Here is a 21,925-nt window from a genome sequence, read left to right on the forward strand (position 1 = left end):
TCAGACAGCTGTGACAAACTGCCCACATTCAGTCTATTTTAGGCAGTTCTGTTCAGAGTTTCCATAACAGAAGTAGTATGATTTTTAAAATTTTAGCAGATCCTTTCGCACAGATTTATAACAGATCTCTTCCTTATGTATTATTACTTCTGTTTTTAAATAAACAATCTCTAATTTATTCTCTGGTTTCAAGAATAATTTTCCAGAGAAAATAATTTTCTCAAAAATCTTGAGACCACCTGAAATAGGATCTGTATCTCCCAACGTTCTCATTATCATGATGTTGTGATACTTTATTTTATCTGCATGTTATATCAAAATACATATATCCTATGTCTATACTCTTGTTTACATAGCATCATGGTAAGCTTTTCTCCCCGTTTACATCTACGTTTCCTTTATCACTAAGAAATAATAAAATATCGACTTAAGGGGCGCCTGGGTGGCTTAGTCGGTTAAGCGTCCGACTTTCGCTTAGGTCATGATCTCGCGGTTCGTGGGTTCGAGCCCCGCGTCGGGCTCTGTGCTGACTGCCAGCTCGGAGCCTGGAGCCTGTTTCAGTCTGTGACTCCCTCTGTCTCTGACCCTCCCCTGCTCACGCTGTCTCTCTCTCTCTCTCCTAGAAATAAATAAAACATAAAAAAAAAAAGTCGACTTAAAAAGTTACAGTCTTGGGGAGCCTGAGTGGCTCAGTTGGTTAAGCAAACTTCGGCTCAGGTAATGGTCTCCCAATTCATGAGTTTGAGCCCCACGTTGGGCTCTCTGCTGTAAGTGTAGATCCCACTTCTGATCCTCTGCCTCCTTCTTTCTGCCTCTCCCCAGCTCGCTCTCTCTCTCTCTCTCTCTCTCAAAAATAAACATTAATATATATATATTTTAAATTACAGTCTTACTTCTCTGTGACAAAAGAAGAGTTAAATGAACTAAAACCTGCTTTTCCTAAATAAAGCTATAAACATGGTAAAGTCATACAGGGTGACAAATATGACTGAAGTTTAGAATATGTTTGCAAAAAGGATTAGTGAGTAATTTACTTGGTGTTATTCAGCCTGAGACTTAAAGAAAAAGTCACAAATTTTAAAATGTGCAGTGTATTTTATCATAATATCACAATGAGATTACTTCATCCTTTGTTTAATTCTCAACTTTAATAAGATGCTTACCTCATGGATTAATGCTTTGCACTGTTCATTCATTTAATAATTTATTCATCTAGCATAAATTTATTGAGTGTCTCATATGCTGGGCACTACTCTAAGTGCTTATAATGTGGCAATTAGAAAAAAAAAAAAAGACAGGGGCACCTGGGTAGCTCAGTATGTTAAGTGTCTGACTTTGGCTTGGGTCATGATGTCACGGTCTATGAGTTCAAGCTCTGTGTCAGGCTCTGTGCTGACAGCTCAGAGTCTAGAGCCTGCTTTGGATTCTGTGTCTCCCTCTCTCTCCACCCCTCCCAGGCTCACACTCTGTCTCTGAAAAAATAATTTAAACTTTAAAAAAAAGAAAAATATCTGCACTCCTATGAAAACTGCACTTCTAATGTTGAGTTAAAAGCAACAGTCAACATAAATAGTAAAATGTGCATAGTTAGCTAGGCTGCAATATATTTTATGGAGAAAATATACTGGGAAGTGGGTAAGAAAGTGGAGAGGAGTTTGTAATTTTAAATAGGATTATCAGAGATGTCTCTAAGAAGGTGGCACGTGAATAAAAACTCAAAGGAAGTGAGGAAACAGGTTAAATGTAAATTGAGGGAAATGATTCCAGACAGAGGAAGAGTAAGTACAAAGATCTTGAGGCAGGGGACAGCAAGTACAGAGATCTTTAAGACCTGATGAAGACACCAGAAGGGAAACTGATAAGAGGAGATGAGTCTAGAAACAAAACGGGATGAAATAAAGATCTTGTAAATACTGCTGGGTCATGGTGCTTTTCCCACTCAGTAGAATGGAAAGCCATTAGGGAGCATTAGTGGAAGGAGTGATATAATCTGATTTTGTACTAATAAAATCCATGTGACTGCTATATTGAATGTAGACTGAAGGGGAGACGATTAGAACTAATATTCCACACAGTGTAGACACTAAAGCCAATTGTCACCTTCATTAATGATTAAAAGGTCAGCATAAATTCACTTGGAGGAAGAATATATTTTCTAATTACCGTAGATGCGACTTATGACATTGAATCAATGATCTTAAAAGAAGAATAAAAATAAAAAACTAAGGCAAGTAAAGAACAGTGATTGGAATTATGTTCTGCTATACTAAAGAAGATGTGTCCATGCAGGACATCTTTAATGTGTAGATTATAATTTCCTCTATAGTTAGTTTTCTATTCATCAATTTAGCAGTGACCCAAATACTACCAGGAAAGAAAATTCAGTGGTTTGAAGAGCAGCCATCGACCATTCTTTCATCAAATTTCCTGAGTTCCTGCAAAATTCTGAGCTCCATGATGGAATAAACGGAAACCTCTGTCTTCAAGGACTCAAAATAGAGTGGGACTACAGGGAAATAAACATCTGATCACCACTCCACGGGCTAATAATGGCTTCGTAGAGATCTGTCTCCAGGAGGAAACCCTTCCATCAAATAGACTGTATCGAACAGAAGCATATTCAACAGGACTCTTAAAATATCGTATGGTTTTTTAATATATTACATGTGTATGTCTCTTTTGCTTATTTAGATAATGAGATATTAATTAAATGGTATATTTATACTTCATCCAACCTTTTGAATGCTTATATGTTTCCTCTCTCTCTCTCTCTCTCTTGCATTCTTTAATAGGTGGAGCTAATGTTCTCAAAGCTATAGAACAATGGATTTGTTTAACAGGAATGAGTAAGAGGAGTGTGAGGAAAGAATATTCAATAAATGAATAACAATCTTCTTTGAGATTAAAAATTTGATCATCCTTATTATGTTTAAACAAAAAATATTGAATATATGAAAAAAATAAACTTAGTTAAATATTTTAATGTATTTCACACCTTATTATTACAAAAATGTTCAATCATTTCATTAACAGTTTAAGAATATAGGAACAATGGTTGCATGCTACTCACATAGATTCTAAAAGTATAGAATTTGCATAGTAATGCTAATTCCACCTCTTTCCAAACCTTATTTAACATTGTTAACCTAACCCACTAAATATGTCTCAATAAGGTCGATGGATAGAATATTTAGCTCGAGATCTCTGTCGCTGCAAGACTATCTTTCTTTACAAATGCATTTTTAGTTTTGGGTGATAGACCGGAAGAGAAGTTAGTTGTTTATCAAAATGAAGGAGATTCCTACATGTGCATATAATAATTTCATGACATACCTGGATTATGCGGGAATGAAAATGACCTCACTTTATGTCAACAAAGTCTATCAAAAAGCCACCCCCTGGGGTGCCTGGGTGGCTCAGTCAGTTGAGCGGTCAACTTTGGCTCAGGTCATGATCTCACACTCGTGAGTTCGAGCTCCGTGTTGGGCTCTGTGCTCACAGCTTAGAGCCTGGAACCTGCTTCAGATTCTTTCTCCCTTTCTCTCTGCCCCTCCCCAACTCTCTCTCTCTCTCAAAAATAAACATAATAAATTTTTTTTTTAAAAGCTACCCCCTGTGTTTTATCCCCCTTGCCTCCAGTTGGCTTTCTTCCTAATTAAATCAAAAGGAGAGAAAATGGCCAGATTTTTTTTTTAAGTCATAAAATAAGATCAGATATAACACATTGTGGTAAAAATCTGGTTGGAAAGGACAGAAAAGGGAATATTTTGGACATCCTATTAACTTTTAAGTCCCCATTACTGTCTTTTAAATTGTTGTATATTTTCCTTTGCCATCATACTCTATTTTTGCATACATATTGTACAGTTAAGTTTCTCTTCAAGTTTATGCTGATACCAGGACCTTATAACACCCAAAACTGCTATTTTGCTATTATCATCACTTCAAGTTTCTTGCCATGATATTGTAATATTTATTATGCTAATCTAGAAATTGGGGCACAGCATGATTAAGTCATTTGCTCAAGATATGCTGTGAGTAAATAACAGAATTGGGAAAAGTTAATAATCCCTCAGCAATAAGAATCTGAAAAGAATCTATTAATAAAATAAAGAGCCACTTTCTTCTCAATAAATTGTTATGTTTTTAGTACTTCTCTAGAATGTTAAAATGTAAAAAGGAATTTCCTGGTGTAATCTATAAAGATTTAATCAAAGAAATTCAATGGTGGCTGTTTATATTTAAAATAGTAATTTTATTAACAGTATTCCACAGAGGAGCCAAGTATATATCAACAACAACAAGTAAAACTGGCATTGGCTGAAATTCATACATCTCAAAATAAAAAGGAGAGCTAAGGAATGGTCAAATCTCTTGCTGAATCAATGACACTTAGTGATATTTACCTATTCACTACAAAACTGCTGTCCTTGGCTCTCAGTAGGATAATAGCTCATATTATACTGAATAACCTATTAATCCTTCATGATGTAGGTTAAAAAAAGGACAGAAGTTATGCCATTTAAGAGACATACTAAAATGTACTAGAAAATGAGAGATCTAGTGTCTTGTTTTACAATAAAACAGATGGTTGTATTCTCCCGTAGAAGCCAGGAGATCATAGTGTGATGCTTCTAGAATCCAAGCAATACACGGAGTCCTTAAAATTACACACCAAAACTCATGGGCAACCTAAGCTAGTCTTCAGATCACAGTTTAGGAAATATTGGTCTGGATTCAGACTACCTAGCTTGAAATCCTAGCTCTGTCCATAGTAAGCTTTGTAAAGAAGGGCAAGTCACTTGACGTTTCTAAGTCTCAGTGTTTTTTTATTAAATAAGGATAATAATTCCAGCTGCCCTTTTAAGATTTTTGTGAGAAGTAAATAAATAATCAGGAGGTCCACATTGTCTCTGTTGCCAGTGCAGTGAAACATGCCTGCATGCAGCTTTTTGTTCCTTATCTAAACAAGTTCCAGGAATGTGTTCCACGGTTTGTTACTCCAGGCTTAAGACCAAAGGAGAGACCTAAAGCCCCTTTTTGGCTGAGGAATTCCATTATAAAAACAGATCACAAAACCTACTTAACTTTTTACACCATTAAAACGCTGGCTACATTAAAAACCTAGAATCAACTAGAAATAAGGATTTATTCCATTTTACAAATTGTACTGCCCTTCTCTTGAACATATAGTAGGTTGCTTTGCAGGAAGTAGGAGGGGGTTAAAATAAGTAAGGACATGGGTGGGCACCATCCTGCAATAGAGGGGCCCATGTATGGCACCCACCAGATGTACTCCAGACTCTGGAGTTAGGTAGACCTCTTATAAGTAGAATTTTACAACTTGTTATGAAGACTGAACTATAACAGGTATCTTGGAGTATTCACTCATTTTAAGGCTATTAAACTAAACAGGAAAACAAATCCACATAAGTCTTAATATATTATGTGGGAATGGATGAGTAGGGTTGCAAAGCAAACCTAGGAACAAAGAAATGTCTCCATTGAGAAATGGGCTTTAAGGTGGATGCTGACCTGTTGAATTAATAATGATAGGAATGTTGGCTAGAAATGATTTAATAAAACATTGTAATGGTACCATCCAGTTTTAAATTAGAAGGAAAAAAATGCTGCTATGCTTATTAAATATATTCCATTATGGTTGAGAGCAAAGAGTAATATAACTGATTTATGTTAAGAGTTAAGTAATATTACTGATTATGTTAAGAGTTGAATCTTGTGGAGTGCCTGGGCCGCTCAGTTGGTTAAGCATCCCACTTCAGCTCAGGTCACAATCTCACAGTCAGTGAGTTTTAGCCCTGCGTGAGGCTCTGTGCTGACAGCTCAAAGCCTGGAATCTGCTTTGGATTCTGTGTCTCCCTCTCTCTCTGCCCCTCCCCTGCTTGCATTCTGTCTCTCTCTCTCCCAAAAACAAATAATATAAAAAAAAAAGTTGACTCTTAAGTTGCTCCATGTGAACTTAAAGAATAAGCAGAGAGTAAACTAGAGAAATTAGCCATCACTATTTATTAATTCCCTATCCCAGACAATGACCCGAGGTAACAGACAGCAGACTCACTTCTGATTGGGAAAGCTGACTTTCAAAGACCACATGAAGAGAGAGAACCACAGTGACTGATAAACGACTAAGCTGTCTTTATCAGAAGAGGGATGAAGTCCCCTTTGAAGGTGGGATCCTCAGGGGATTCATGCACCAGACTTCACTGACCTAAAGCATGATTGATCAGTGTGGTAGTTTGACCTGTCATTCCTTGATAGTGTTCTGAGACTTCGTGGGAAATACCATTAACTCAAGGCTAACATTCAGCTGTTGGGTAGATTTAAATCCATTCCAGCTGGCAAGTTAGCTGCAGCCCTGAGCCATTCCTGCTTGCTCAGGTCCCGAGTTGTCCCAGATGGGTAAAAAGAAGATCTCCTGGGAGACCCATCAGCCAGCAATTTGTAGTTCCCCAATGTGTATACCCTGGCCAAAAATGGGCCAGAGCTCTGAAGAGGGGAGGTGGTACTCCTATTGATGATAAACACCATCCATATGTGAAATGGCTGGTGTCTGTCTTGTCCTCTGAGAATGTGACTAACCCCCATTGGCTGGTGCTTTCCTCCACTATGACCACCTGTGGACAGATGAGCTCTACAGTGTATATATAGTATCTGTCACTATCTTAGCCATTCTGCCTTCATTAACCCCAAAATGCTTTGCTGCTCTGTCCCTACAGGCCCAGGAGGAATGACTGAGAGCCTTTCCTACATGACTCCAGGGAATGAGAAAGATGCTGAGTTACAGAAGTCATCTAAGTTAAACACCCCAGTCTCAGGCTTTAGTCAATTAAGTTAGCTTTTATATTTGTAATAACAGCAAAATATGAGAACATTTTACCAGAGCCCATCCTATCTGCAAACCTAAATAATCTGGGGTGATGGTGGTTCTCAATTAATAACTTCAGACTGGCCTGAATATTGTGAACGGAAAGAAGAAAGAAATTAAGTATTGAAGGCACCCAGGCTTCTGCCGCACAAACTCTTAACAACTTGAACGTCAATTTTGTACAACTACAAGGCTTGTTACCTCATTTAGTGGCCCAAGTTTAATTTAAGAATCAACTGTCACAGCTTGTTCAACTCTCAGTAATGAGTGGCAATTTACTCAAGAGCCCTGTTATCCAGGAACCTTTCAGTGCACACACCATGAGCAGATCAGGGGAGCTGTAGTATTTTAAAAGTTAAAAATGGTACTATTATATTTTCTTTATGTAAAACTTGGTTGATCTATATTTTCATCATTAACTGTCATTAGTCAAAACAGAGTCAGCCCCTAATTCAGTTCTAAACTCTTCATGTGAATTCATTTTTGTTGTGCTTTAGAAATAAGTGCCAAATTCACCCAAGGACTAGTAACTAAACAAATAGTAAACCCAAGATATAATTTTAAAAGTAGAAAATGGTCAATTAAAAAAAAGGGACTATACCTGCTGTAAATCCAGTGTAATTGTCACATAATGGTATTCGATTCCATTCTTAATACTGGGACTCTGCCACCAAGTGTTCTTTCCATCAATAGCATTTGTAATCGGGTGTCTCTCTGTTGAATCAGCAGCATGTGAAAGGACAAAAAAACAAGATCATAGAATGAATTTATAGCTGTTTCTTTAAAGACAAAAAAAAGCAAAACTAAGTTGAAGACATCATCATGTGACTATCAAACATCGAAATAATATAAAGAGAGCAATTCATATCTTCAAGAGAATTTATTTAATGCCAACTTTTTCACACCACTCTATAAGGTAGTACAAAATGCTTAAATACTTAGGCTATAAAAGAAGCTGTTCAATACTCTAGCCATCAACTAACAGGCAACTTTAAAAATTACTGTAGAGATTAAATGTGGAGAAATAATATTAAAATCTGATGGATATGTCAGTCATTCAAAGAAGTAAAAACTACTGTTTGAGGCAGCTCTACTATGCCATCCACACTGTGGGGAAAAAAACCCATAAAATTCTGAATTTTAGGTACTTGAAGATTTGTCCTTCTGACACGTTCATTATTACCAAGACTTGGGCAGCCCAATATGTTACCTGGGAGTTTTCTTTTTTTTTTTTTAAGCTTATTTTTGAGAGAGACAGAGACTGCGTGAGTGGGGGAAGGGCAGAGAGACGGGGAGGGAGAATCCCAAGCAGGCTCTGCACTGTCAGCGCAGAGCCCAATGTAGGGTTTAAACCCATGAACTGGGAGATCATAACCTGGGCCAAATCCAAAAGTCAGATGCTTAATCAACTTGCCCAAATCCATCCTATGAGTTTTTTTTGTTGCCAGTCCTTAACTTGCCAACTTTCAACCAGTATTTAAAAATATAATGAGGGGCAGGGTGCCTGGGTGGCTCAGTCAGTTGAGTGTCAGACTTTGGATCAGGTCGTGATCTCATGGTTAGGTTTGTGGGGTTCTAGCCCTGCTTCAGGCTCGCTGCTATCAGTGCAGAGCCTGCTTTGGATCCTCTTTCCACCTTTCTCTCTGACCCTCCCCTGCTCATGCTCTCTCTCTCAAAAATGAAGATTAAAACAATAAAGAATAAAAATGTAATGAAAGATACTCCAAACCTCCCAACTAGCATTATCCATCCCCATCATCACTAACTCAGCAGAGGAGTCTGGACAATAATGGCAAATGGGAGACAACAGCATACATGTTTCTCCTACCAACAAAACATGGATCTTTCCTCTCCTTTAGTACCTGTAGATGAGAACAGAACCTACTGTCCTATACTGATGGGACGTCTGGGTGGCTCAGTTGGTAAAGCATCCAGCTCTTGATTTCAGCTCAGGCCATGCCCTCTCAATTGGTGAGTTCAAGCCCTGCATCAGGCTCTGTGCTGACCGCATGGATCTTGCTTGAGAGTCTCTCTCTCTCTCTCTCTCTCTCTCTCTCTCTCTCTTTCTCTGCCCTTCCCCCACTCCTGTTCTTTCTCTTTCTGAAAACAAATAAATAAACTTTAAAAATCATTTAAAAATAAGGAAAAGGAAGACTAGAGATAGACAATGGGAGGGGAGGACAATCCCTCCACAGCCCACCCCACCCTCATAGTCCTTTCTTACCATTCCTTTTCTCCATACACTCCTCAAACCTTACATTGTTTTCTCCAATTTAACTCCATGCATCTCACGACAGCAGCCATTACCCCTGAGGTGTCAAAGCCCTTTTTCTGTTTTGTTTCTTACTCATTGGTTCTTACCTGAAATCTGTTCTCATTTCCAAGTAACACAAGTTCTGTTCTTTTCTCAACAGGTCCAGCTCATTCACAGGTGAGAATGGCAGGAGTGGAGGTGGATGGAGAGGGTCTGATTTTTTTTTTTTAATGTTTATTTTTAAGAGACAGAGAGAACAGAATGTGAATGGGGGAGGAGAAGAGAGAGAGGGAGACATAGAATCTGAAGCAGGCTCCAGGCTCTGAGCTGTCAGCACAGGGCCTGACGTGGGGCTCGAAACCACAAGCTGTGAGATCATGACCTGAGCCGAAGTCAGACGCTTAACCAACTGAGCCACCCAGGCGCCCCACGAGGTTCCTATTTCTATTCCAAGGACTGCACTAAGGGCACTTAACTTCCTAAATCCTCACTTGAAAGTCAGTCTATTTACCTGTAGAAATGTAAATAAACTGGAGGCTAGATTATCTGCTACTCTTCTATACATCATGGATTACACATGCTTTGGAGCGTCAATCTTGAAAACTTGTTAACACTACTTCTCCGGGGAGATGTTTCAAATAAATAGCCTAAGAATAAACTTCTAGATTAGAATACAATCTTTTTTGGTAAATGGAAGGAATACATCAAATAATGAACAAACCGCATCACTACAAGGAGCAAAGGAGCCATCATGGACCTCCATTTGCCTACAGGGTATAGCAATCTAGCCATGTAGTCTAATGATAATGGTGATGAAAACAGCATGAGATCTGGCATATAAAGGCTGGAGTATGAGGAGATAAACAGTCCACCTGTATTCCACCTGGCTCCACCTTTTGGTATTCAACAATGGCAACTCACTTAAACCGTGTGCGCAATTCTTGAACTAGGGATAATAGAACTCCACTCACAGCAGTTGCTCTCAAATTAATTTTCAGAAAACAAGGGAAATTTAAAAAATGTGTTTGAGAGGTTTGTGGAACTGATATAGGAGTTCTAGCTCTTTGTTTCTGTGGGTCATGGGAGCCTCCAGTCTACGTTTGCTGTCATTTAATGAACCATGACTATTATTTCATAAAGTAATGAACATTTGAAACCAAAATTTTAAAGAACTATAATTTCAAAATGAAGAACAGTTCTTTATTTTTTTAAAATATTTTTATTTATTTCTAGGAGAGAGAGAGAGAGAGAGAGACAGCGTGAGCAGGGGAGGGTCAGAGAGAGAGGGAGACACAGACTCTGAAATAGGCTCCAGGCTTTGAGCTGGCAGTCAGCACAGAGCCCGACGCGGGGCTCGAACCCACGAACCGCGAGATCATGACCTAAGCGAAAGTCGGACGCTTAACCGACTAAGCCACCCAGGCGCCCCAAGAACAGTTCTTTAAAATGTGCTCATTTTGTTTTCATTAAAAATTTAGGAATTTCTCATTTTTCTATGGGCCAGTGAACATACCTTGGATGAAAACTCTAAACTTACAGGGCTATCAGGGAACATTATAGCTATTAATAGTCTAACCATTATTATTCATATACATAACATAAAATATACATTTGTTCAAAATGCATACTATTCTGAATCTTAACTACAGGCAAATTGCATTTAATAAAAAATTTGAAAATAACAAAAACTAAGCAAAATGAAATCCTCAATGAAATAGGAATTTGATAATAACGTCAAATCATCCTTAAAACAAAAATTTCATTCCGAACTGAATAGTTATTAAATTTGCCATTTTTAGATTGTGAATACTTTTATATTAATTTTGTTAAAGTAGCCTGCTAAAACTTGTTTAATTAAAACCATAAAGGTTTATGTCCTTGAGTTACTTATGGGACTATCAGAGCAGAGGACAGAATAAAAGTGTTCTATTTTTATTGATAAATTATTTAATTCAGCTAAACAACTGGACTTTGTTTTGTCTCAAGTCTTATCACATTAGCAGTCCACTGAGATGAGGCATCCTATCTCATTAATGAAAAGTAAAACTGCTGAACGTATTTAATAATTAGCACTAGTGAACTTGTTCTGTTGAAGCCAGCAAAGGTGTCAGGTCTTTATAATGACAGCAAATACCATAAGCATAACTAAATATCAAACAAATGCCCTTGTGGTGTCAGTGGGTGCTGAAACTGACACATTAGGAATCAGGGCCATAAATGAAATATTACTAGCATTGCTTCTGAAGAAAAATAAATATCACAGCAAACATCTCCCAAACATCCTCTGGAATCTTCTCTACAGACTGTGGGTTTAATATGTGTTAGGAAAACACACACACAACCACATTTCCAAGTCAAATTTGTGGCTCAGGTAATTTTGGGAGAAGCTGTCTAATTGGAAATTTTGATATGTGCCACCTCAGGTCAAATTGATACAAGAGTTAGTCACGAAAATGAGGACTGGGAGATGAATCAACAATTAGCCATAATCCCCATTATGAAAGTTTAATCATAATTAATTTGCAAATACTGATTAATTGTTGGCATACTTCCCTGATTTAGAATGAGAGAGAAACTTATAACATCCTCAACAGGGATAGCTATACAAGTAAATCCAAGGGCTAACTGCACCAGAATATTGGCCAGGGAATCATTGATGAGGTAAATCTTTCAAACTGCTAATTTTTAATTGGAAAGCACAATCTATTAACAGGTAGCTCAAGCTTCCTTTTCTTTGTATGGTAATTATGCACAGACCTGCCCGACGTGTTCTAGCAGTTAGATGCATTTGTAAAATTTTAATCATCTGCTGCTTCAACTTTTGCTAAAACACATTTATGTAGTTTACTGCTAGATTTTTATTCTTATAGGGCATTGTTCTTTCCATATTTCTAGTTTCAAAACAGGACTTTGAAATGTAGTGAAGTTGGTAGCTTAAAATTAATCACAGATTAATCCAGATTATGATAGGTTAAAAAACACTTCAGTCAGGGGAACCTGGGTGGCTCAGGTGGAGCTTCCAAACCGACTTTGGCTCAGGTCATGATCTCATGACTGGTGCGTTTGAGCCCGGCATCAGGCTCTGTGCTGACAGCTCGGAGCCTGGAACCTGCTTCAGATTCTGTCTCCCCTTCTCTCTCGGCCCCTCCCCTACTCACACTCAGTTTGTCTCTCTCAAAAATAAATATTAAAAAAAATGAGGAAATATAAGACATACTTCCGATGCACTTTGCCTTACTAAACCAACCTGTTCACTTCTATCCCAATATAAAATTATGGGATGGGCTTGCTTAAATATGGATGTCTTCCCTGGAAACACAAGAGATACAAACTATATAACTCTGAAGGGGGAAGTGACAGAGTCACTCTCAGACTAGTTTAGCAAATGCATTTCATCCATTTTTCCAACCAAGAGTCTCCACTTGGGGCACCGGGGTGGCTCAGTTAGGTGTCTCACTCCTGATTTTGGCTCAGGGTTCATGGGTTCAAGTCCTGCATTGGGCTCCACGCTGACAGTGCTGAGGCTGCTTGGGATTCTCTCTCTCCCTCTGCCTCTCCTCACTTAAGTTTTCTCTTTCTCAAGAATAATATATATACATGTATGTACATTTTATACACATTATATAATATTATTATATAGTGTTATATAATACATATTATTATACAATATTATACAATACATATTATTACATAATATTATATAATATATATTATATAATACATATAATAATATATTAATATTAATATATATGTATATTCATTAAAAAAGAGTTTCTCCTCAATTATTTTCCACCCTAAGCTTTGCATCTTACTTCCCTTCTGTCTCTGTGACTGTACACATTTCTTTGATTTTCTCCTTTCCTGGAATAATTTTCCTCCTAATCTCAGGCAATTCAGCTTTTTAATGCTCAGCTAAGTCTGACTACCTCTTAGAACTTCCTCTCAATACTTCAGTTCCCACTGATGTTTTCCTTCTCAGAAACTCTACATCACTTTATATTTTTATTTATTTATTGAGAGAGAACAAGAAAGAGAGAGAGTGGGAGGAGAGCAAGAAAGGGAGAGAGAGAGAGAATCTCAAGCTGGCTCTGCACTGTCAGCTCAGAGCTGGATGCGGTGCTCAATCTTACCAACTGTGAGACCATGACCTGAGCTGAAATCAAGAGTCAGCAGCTTAACAGACTGAGCCACCCAGGTGCTCCTCTACATCATTCATAATATGTACCACAAGGTAATAGTCCCTGAGTTTACTGTTTTGATATCTGTTTAATTGTTTTCTATATTCAAGGCTTATTTAGCCTAACCTTATACTTGTAGATAGGAATTACACATATGTATATTTATATTTATACACATATATGTATACACACATACACATGTGTACACACATACAAAATTTTACATACCTTACCCAACTCTCCTTCTCTGCCTAGCCCTTCCTAACCACACATCCACCCTCCCCACCCCTTCCCCACCATTTCCATGCATCCAGGCTTTCTCACATTCTTTGTCAAATCATCAAGGCTACCAGTCTAAACCAATGACAGTTTCTCCCCATCAGGCTTAATTCTCTTCCCTAATGAACCGAAAGCTCATAGTCCATCAATTTATTTATCTTGCAGCCCTGACTTCAGTTTTCTTGCCACCTTATTCTTCCATTCCACTTTCTCTGCAAAACTCCATGAGGATCAGCACAAACACTTGATTCTTCCCTTCTACCCCATATAGGATTCTTACTTTATTCTCACTATAGTTCAGCAATTCTCCTATTTCCCAAAGGAACTAATCAGAATTTGACTTCTTTACTTAAAAGAAGACCCCGACACACATGTTAATAAGAAAATTAAGAGCACTAAATAAGAATTTCCTCCCAAATACTCCCTTCTACCTGCCTCTACTCATCTTCCCTCTTCCTGATTTGATCAGTGTAAAAGTATGTCTTCTCACCTGTGCACAGTGACTTATCTGTTTTTACCTCTAGGGAACTACCACCCACTGCCAACACTATATCCTCAACTTTCCTGGCCTCTCCTTTCGGCATTGAAACTTGCTCAAATGCCCCATCTCTGAAAACCTTCAAAACACATCTTCTGTTGAAGTCCTCCATTCTGTTTCACACCAAGGATATTTGAGAGAATATACCTACACTTCTTTCTTTCATTTTTACCACTCACTTATTAACTATTGAATGTGGCTTTTGCCTCATCCATCGACTGCTTTAACAAGGTTACCAAAGGATTTCCATATTGTCAAAACCAAGGAAAATCTATTTTACATTTTTCTTACTCAGTATCTTGAAGTAGATAGCATGGTTGATTATTCTTCCTGAAAATTCTTTCTTTGTTCACATGCATGGTACCTGAATCTTCTGACTTCCTTCCTTGGATTCTGTTTCTCTTTATTGCCTTCCTGGATTCCACTAGACCTACCTCCTTAGCTTTTGGTGTTTCCACAGGGCTCAGACACAGGTCCTTTGCCCTTATTGTTCTAAAACATAAGCTAACAGATAAGATATCTTCCATCACTACATCATAGAAATAATCAGAGTCATTAAAAGCCATGGAAGTTTTCTGGTAGTTGCTGTCTTAAGATTTTTTAAACATTCTGTGATATTAAAACAAGACCACCAGTTTTAATCACAAAAGTTCCAATTCTCCAAACATAATAATGCCTTCAGCATCTCTAAATTATACAATAGAGAGGGGACTATGCATTAAACCCTTTAACCAGTTCCAATAAAGACCACACAATGCCTTCCAACTTTATTTTGAGGTAAAAAAATGTACATTATGAGAGACAATTTCTTTCATTTTATAAATTTTACAACTTAAAAACAGAAGGAAACAAAGCAAATTTTAAAATGCTATCATTGTGAAGTTTTATCCCCATTAGAACCCACCTCTTTGACATTAAGTATTCACATTATTAACCTCCTCAACAGATATATTTGGATAATTTCCCAATGCATATCTCCAAATCAACCTCCATCTCAGGAATCCTCTCACACTATTCTGCCCTTCTCCATATAAATTCTTTACTCCTTAACCAAATTACTTATCATTATCTGAATGCATCATGTTGTTCCATAACTCCAAGACTTATGTATGCTTTTTCTTTTATAATCCTTTTCATCTTAATCTTATTTCTGCAGTACATGGGTCACTTTCTCCCAGAAATACTTAAATAGCCTCTCTCATGTTCCCTTAACACTCAATTTACTTTTCTGCTTCCCGTATTTCCCCTCTAAATTGCTGAAGTCAAGAGCTATGTATGATTTACCATTATACTTTAGTACAATGCATTGCTAGTAGCAGGGGTTCAAATGCTTGCTGAATAAATACATAAATGAATCTGAGATGTCAGTGTGGTTCATAAGAGCCAGCAAGAGGGCTTTGTATGACACTTCTCCTTAAAACTCCCTTATAAAGGTGGCTAAGAACCTTCATAATCCACTTCCAGCTTCTGCACAAGACCCATTTCTACATTTTGCCTTTCAACGCTTTTACTTCTAGCCGTTCCAACTACTTGTAGTTCCCTGAGCAAGTAAGGTTTTCTGTCTTGTTCTGATCTTTCTGGCATCTCCTCTTCTCACTCTCTCTTCTTTACATGCTTATTTAATACTTACGCTGGAGTCTCAGCTCAGATAGCACTTCTGGCAAGCCTTCGTTTGCACCAAGACTAATTTGTGACCCTCCTCTCTCTGCCTCAGGCCCCCATGCTCATTCTTTACTTTGTAACTTTTGCCGATTGCTTCACTCATTGAAGTGAAGAACTTTACCTTATTCCTATTGGATCTTCATCAGAGTAGCTGGCACATAAGTGACCAATGAATGACTAAAGTCTGCACTAATAACTACATTCTCAGGTGCTATTCTGGAGGTAGTGAACCTAATGACTAGCACAGGTGTTCAGCTAGAAAACTCTCCTCAAGCACTATACCTGGACATATAGAGAATTCCAGTAATGTTTGTCAGATGATACAGAAGAGGTATAAAGAAGCGCACAAGGGAAGAAAAGGTCTAGGAATTGGGGGACCACAAACCCTTTGACTTGAATGTAACTTCACCTCAAAGTCGCTCAACTATAGATCTTAGCCAGTGGCATGCAAGTATATATTAAAATACATACGGTATGGATTGCTGCTATTTTGATTGCAGATTCGACATTGGGGGTTCCTCACCGGCTGTCCAGGGACATGCTCTACCAATTTGCAATACATTTCAGGTCCTTTTTCTCCACATGTTGCATTTGTGGTGATGAGAGCATTAGAAGCAAGATTCAGGACAGCAGGGAATAAACCTGAAAAAGAAGAACAAGTGAAGTTGTGTCGTAGCAACATGGTATGATTTTACCACATTTTAAGATGAAATTAAGATAGGATATTTTTTCAGAGCAGTAAATTAACTGAAAATTAAATAATCAGTGATAATTGAATAACTGATTTAATTAACTACTCTACATAAATAGCATGTGTTCTCAAACGAGCATTTCTTTCTAAGTCTTAAATATAAAATCTAAAGCTATCTTCTTAATTTTTAACCTGTAAGTTTTAATTAGGAAGAAAGCCCTGTCTCTAACATACACTTAAAAAACAAAAATCTTCAGGGGTGCCTGGGTGGCTCAGTCAGTTAGGTGACCAACCTTTGATTTAGGCTCAGATCATGATCTCGCAGTACAAGGAAGGGTTCTAGCCCCACATCTGGCTCTGAACTGGACAGTGCAGAACTTGTGTGGGATTCTGTCTCCCTCTCTCTGCCCCCCCTCGTCTCTTCTCTTCTCTTCTCTCTCTCTCTCTCTCCCTCTCTCAAAATAGTAAACTTAAAAATTCTTCTGTTCATGTCATTGGCAAAAGATCGTATTGAATCTTCCATCTTCCATTTCAGCTATTTTGTATGTAGCAGTAAACTATAATCACATATAAAGATCTTGCATAACTAAGCATTTATGTTTTTTGTGGTCATTTTATTCCCCAATTATTATGTAGCATTAAGTTGTTATTATAATTCCTTTTATCCAGACTGGAGAGAATAGCAAATGATGAAAGATTTTGGAAAACCAGTCTTTACTGCCTCTTGTGCTACAAAGCCATATTATATAGCAATGTATTATCAGCAACAAGTAGTTATAATGGTCCATGATCATATGCCAGCAATTATTTCTTAGATATGATAGAAGTTTAAGCTCGTTCAGGTAAAATCACAGAGACCCATGTCAGTGTACAGTTGGGAAGGCCTTTCATTCAATATGAACTCAGGTTTAACTTTCTAAAACCTAATGTCTATTTTCCTTCATATATATCTAGTATTTGCATTTTATGTACACCATTTCAATAACAATATAGTAAAGCCATTTATCAGAATCCATTCTTTACCTGAAAAACTTAACTTGGAAAAAGTACATTTGAGATTACAGATATTTTAACCCAATTTATATAAGGAACATGCTAACCATCTAGGCGGTCTCTGCTCTATACACATGCCAAGTAGGTCAACATTAATTCAACCTCTGCTAGAAAGACCTTTATTAACTAAATGTTATGCCCCAATGTTTTACTGAGATCCCTAGAGTTTTGAGTTCATAGGTGTTTTCTTCCTTATCGTCAAAAATTAGTACATGCTAGGCAGAGTAAGCACTCAATATATTTGTAAAATGAATGAACTATACACATACTGGCCACATAAATGTGCAAATGTTCTTTGCATCATCTTCATCCTCATCCTCATCACCAGCATTACTGAATGTCTACAATGTTCCAGGCACTGTTCCGGCTTCATGGACTAATTTGCTGCAAATGATACCCATACGAGCTGCATGCTACTATTGTTCTTATTTTATTAAGATGTCCAGTAACTTGCCCAGGATTACAGACAGCACATAGCAGAACTGTGATTTGAGCCCAAGAAATCTGGCTCCAGGGTCTATCCTCTTAATCACTATAGTGCTTGTTCTCTACAATGTCATATGGAACTCTACCTGAATCTAATGCTAATTTGTGGTCCTTGTTGACCTTAGAATGGCATTGAAAGAAGTAACAGGAAAGCAAATGGGAAAGATTTTTCAATAATTTTAATCTCTTTTGTAATCACTCTCAACCATTTCAAAGAGATAAGCTAATTCCTAAGACCAGGCAATGCCACAATTATAATCTCAGTGACTCTCAGGGTCTCCCAAAAATCTGCTTTCAAACTCTCTCTGTGTCTCTCTCCCCTCCTCTTCCCTCCCTCTCCACAACTCACCAGCCTCTAAAATCCCTCAGATTCTGCTGCTCTAATCTCACCAATCGCCAGACTGCTGGCCATCCTGCCTTGCGCTTTTCTCCAGAGAAGAGTTACTGAGGGTCTGATTTTTCCTTGTTTGCCAGAAAGTCAAAACTTACCATGGTGTATTCTAAATGGTTAAGTACACTGTATACTTTAAGTAACTATATTATTTATTAACTTTTTTTGAGTCTTCCTTGTATATACAGGCTTATTGGAAATTTCCTCAGTTTTTTGAGGTTTACCACATTACAAATTTTAAAATAATTTGATCATCCCTAAAACATTATCTCTCCACCTTAGACATTTTATTCTCCAAATTGTTAAATGATATATGATTAAATACATATGATACTATGCCAGATACCATAAAAATCTGAGAATAACATACTATTGAGATAGGCTTATTATGGAAGTGATCTTGAGCTGAATCTCAAAGGAGAAATGGAAATTTATCTGGTAGAGAAAAGGGAAAAGCAAACTCACCAGGCAGAGGGAATAGTATACAAGTATGGACTTTTCCCAGAAAACTTACGAGAATATTGAGTGACTAACAGAGTAGCTGATTTTAGAATTGTTCTAGCCCATTAGATTATGTGATTATATAAGAATGGATACGGATACAGATACATAGATATAGATATGGATACAGATCTAGATATACAGATTACACACAGAGTATACATAATGGTTCACATATACATCAACACAAACCGCTGACTCCTTGTCACTGTTAGTAATTTGTTTCAGTGGCATTTTTTCCAGGTCTTTGTAATTTTAGTGTATAGTACAGAACAAAAGAGGTAATTAGAAGGAAAAGATATGCTGTTTTCAGGAGGGCAAAACTCTATTTATCTTGCTGGCCTGCAGCAGGAGTTTAGGTAGGTAAGCCCGTTCTAAGCCCTCCAAACAGCGCCAGCGCACTTCCACAAAAGGCATCTCAGGCAGGGGCCAACATCTCCACACTATCAGTTTTGCTCTGTGATCTTTGTCTCCGGCTTCAACTCTGACTAGTTCTGATTTTGACCCTGCCCTTGAGTCTGTTTTGGAGATATGGATAAGACTCTCTACGCCCTGCTTTGGTGCATCCCGGTGTGGGACCTGTCATGAGTAGGCTCAACCTGCACTTTCTCAGGTCTGAGTAATAATGGAAGGGGTCCAGAAAGGAAAGATGGCTGGTGAAAACTCCTCTACTGTGTATTATATGGTCCAAAATATAGAACTGAATTACATCCCAGTATCTCTACAGAATTAAATGGATAAAATGGGAGCAGCATGACATGGCTATTAAAGAATTATAGGTATAGACATAACACTGATTCAGAAGCTATTTCATATTAATTAATATGACTTAATTCCCCCAAACACCCCATTATATAGATTTTATCAGTCTCAATTTACAAATGAAGAAAGGGCAGCTCAGAGAAAATAAGCAGTAAGTACAAAATTGTGAATTAGTAAGACCAATAACTATGATTTGAACTCAGCTTTTTAACCCAGAAGACTTATTCTTATCAGGGCATGAAGAAGAGCCAAAACTTGGTCCTCAGCAAAGCTTATCAACTTAGATATTTAATAAAAGATATGACTTACCCAGTGCCACCCTTTTGTTGTTTCATAGAGTTTTCTACCCATAAACAAAGAAATTTATAAAATTTACATTTATTATCTTTCAGTTATTTCCATTGATTTGTTTCTGTTACACTTATTGATCAAGTGCTCAAAATTAACCTTTTCAATTTAATTTCATTGTTTCTTGGTCAGGAAACACTTGCCTTCTAAAATTTTATCAGCTATTTTGCTATTTATTTTTTTTAATCAGTAAAGTGTATTGGTCAGAAAAGGTCTCCAATTAGTTGCTAACAACCAGTTTGAAGAGTCAGTCAATATCTGAGCTTTTATGGAGTCTTCAGCAGGTTGTATTATAGATTGCAGCCCATTTTCATTATATGTTAAATCTATTAAACTGTACCTATTTATTCCCACTCAAAAGCAGCAGGGTAATATTTATTGCCATATTCAATATGGGTTGCTTGGTTAAGATTATGTAAAGATTGTGAGTATAAATAAACTACAAATAGCTGGTGAGCCCTTATAGAGTATTGACTTACACTTAATTCAGTTTGAGGTCATGTAATGTTAATGACATAAAAGCTAGTCATCATTACCCGTACAATTATGATTGACTTTTTTTTTTTTCTGAATAGTATGTAGACCAAGTAAATTTAGCTGGATTTGTGGGATAACAGAATCTGAAAAAAACAACAGATAAAATTTATTCTCCCTATATATTTTTATTAGAGAGAATATGATTACTATAAATAAAATAACCATATATTCTGTTATATAATGTGTACATTTAACAGTCTAGAAAAGGATAGTATATATTGAAAAACACCAATTTTTCAAAATATGACAAACATTTAAAAAATCTATCATATTTTCATTTGGATGGTTTTATACTATATTTGCTCATCCAAATACTATGGCATGTTTGTACGTGTTTGCATGTTTGTGATGATTTGCAATCCCAAAATCCCACATTCTGGCTTCAAAGGACAGAAGCATTTTTAAAACCTGAATATATAAGATCTACTTTTAATAATTGTGGGGTGGCTCCCAGTGAACCAACCCCCTCACAGATAACAGGTATGAATTCTGAACAAAATATATTTTTTTACAATTCCAAATGCTTGAAAGCCATGGAAAACAACCCAAAACAGGTAAGCTGGGAGGGGTGTGTATGCTTAGAAAGGAGGAGGTACGGGATGTGTTTCAGAGTGCACAGGGCACAGTGGCTAAAGCTCAAATAGAATTCCAGTGTCTCTTGTCTGTTTGTCTTTTTCTAAACTATCTTGAAAAAACAGAGACCAGATCTCTGAACAACCACAGCTGCTATGAAGTGAAGAAAAAGTACTGAGAAAAGAAAACACATAAAAGGAGCCTCAAAATATGTGTATAAACTCTTCTCAAATGTCTCACTGATGCCAGACCTGAATATGACCCAGGCAGATGCCAAGTATACTAACTGGGGCTAAAAGAACAACACAGAAATCTACAGTAGCTGCATTCCACAGGAAAGACTACAGTTTGCTGTTTGAATCCACATAAGTTAACCAACTGATATGACACAAAAATAAAAAATGGAAGAGTATTCTTCAGAAAAACATAACAGAATCCTGAGTTTCTATAAATGTATCATTCACAGTATTCAGGATATATTTTTTTAAAAATTATTAAACACACAACGAAACAATAAAATGCTATCGATGCTTAAAGCAGTGAATAGATCAACACTGGTATTAACCAGATGTGGGGGTTAGCATACAAATATTTTTAAGCAGCTTTTATACCCATGATCAAGGACACACACAAAATGCTTATAATGAAAAGACAAATAGGAAACCTCAGTAGATGAACAGAAACTATAAAAAATACCAAATATAAATTCTAGAACTGAAAAATGCGGTATCTAGAATATAAAAAAAAAATCATAGCATGGGATTAATAGCAAATTGGAGATGAGAG

The 21,925-nt window shown here is 37.2% G+C and overlaps 1 protein-coding gene across 1 annotated transcript in view; it reads right to left on the bottom strand.

Annotated features, from left to right (window-relative positions):
• LAMA2 (laminin subunit alpha 2) overlaps nt 1-21,925 on the bottom strand; it is a 500,973-nt gene that overhangs the window by 431,122 nt on the left and 47,926 nt on the right. Inside the window, exons 2-3 of the mRNA XM_077775991.1 lie at nt 16,269-16,439; nt 7,488-7,600 (exon numbers count right to left, since the gene is read on the bottom strand). Coding sequence (XP_077632117.1) covers nt 7,488-7,600; nt 16,269-16,439 — 284 coding nt within the window. The remainder of the gene's footprint in view (nt 1-7,487; nt 7,601-16,268; nt 16,440-21,925) is intronic.

Source organism: Crocuta crocuta, unplaced genomic scaffold, assembly GCF_008692635.1.
Source record: "Crocuta crocuta isolate KB4526 unplaced genomic scaffold, BGI_CrCroc_1.0 scaffold25, whole genome shotgun sequence".
NCBI classification, from domain to species: domain Eukaryota; kingdom Metazoa; phylum Chordata; class Mammalia; order Carnivora; family Hyaenidae; genus Crocuta; species Crocuta crocuta.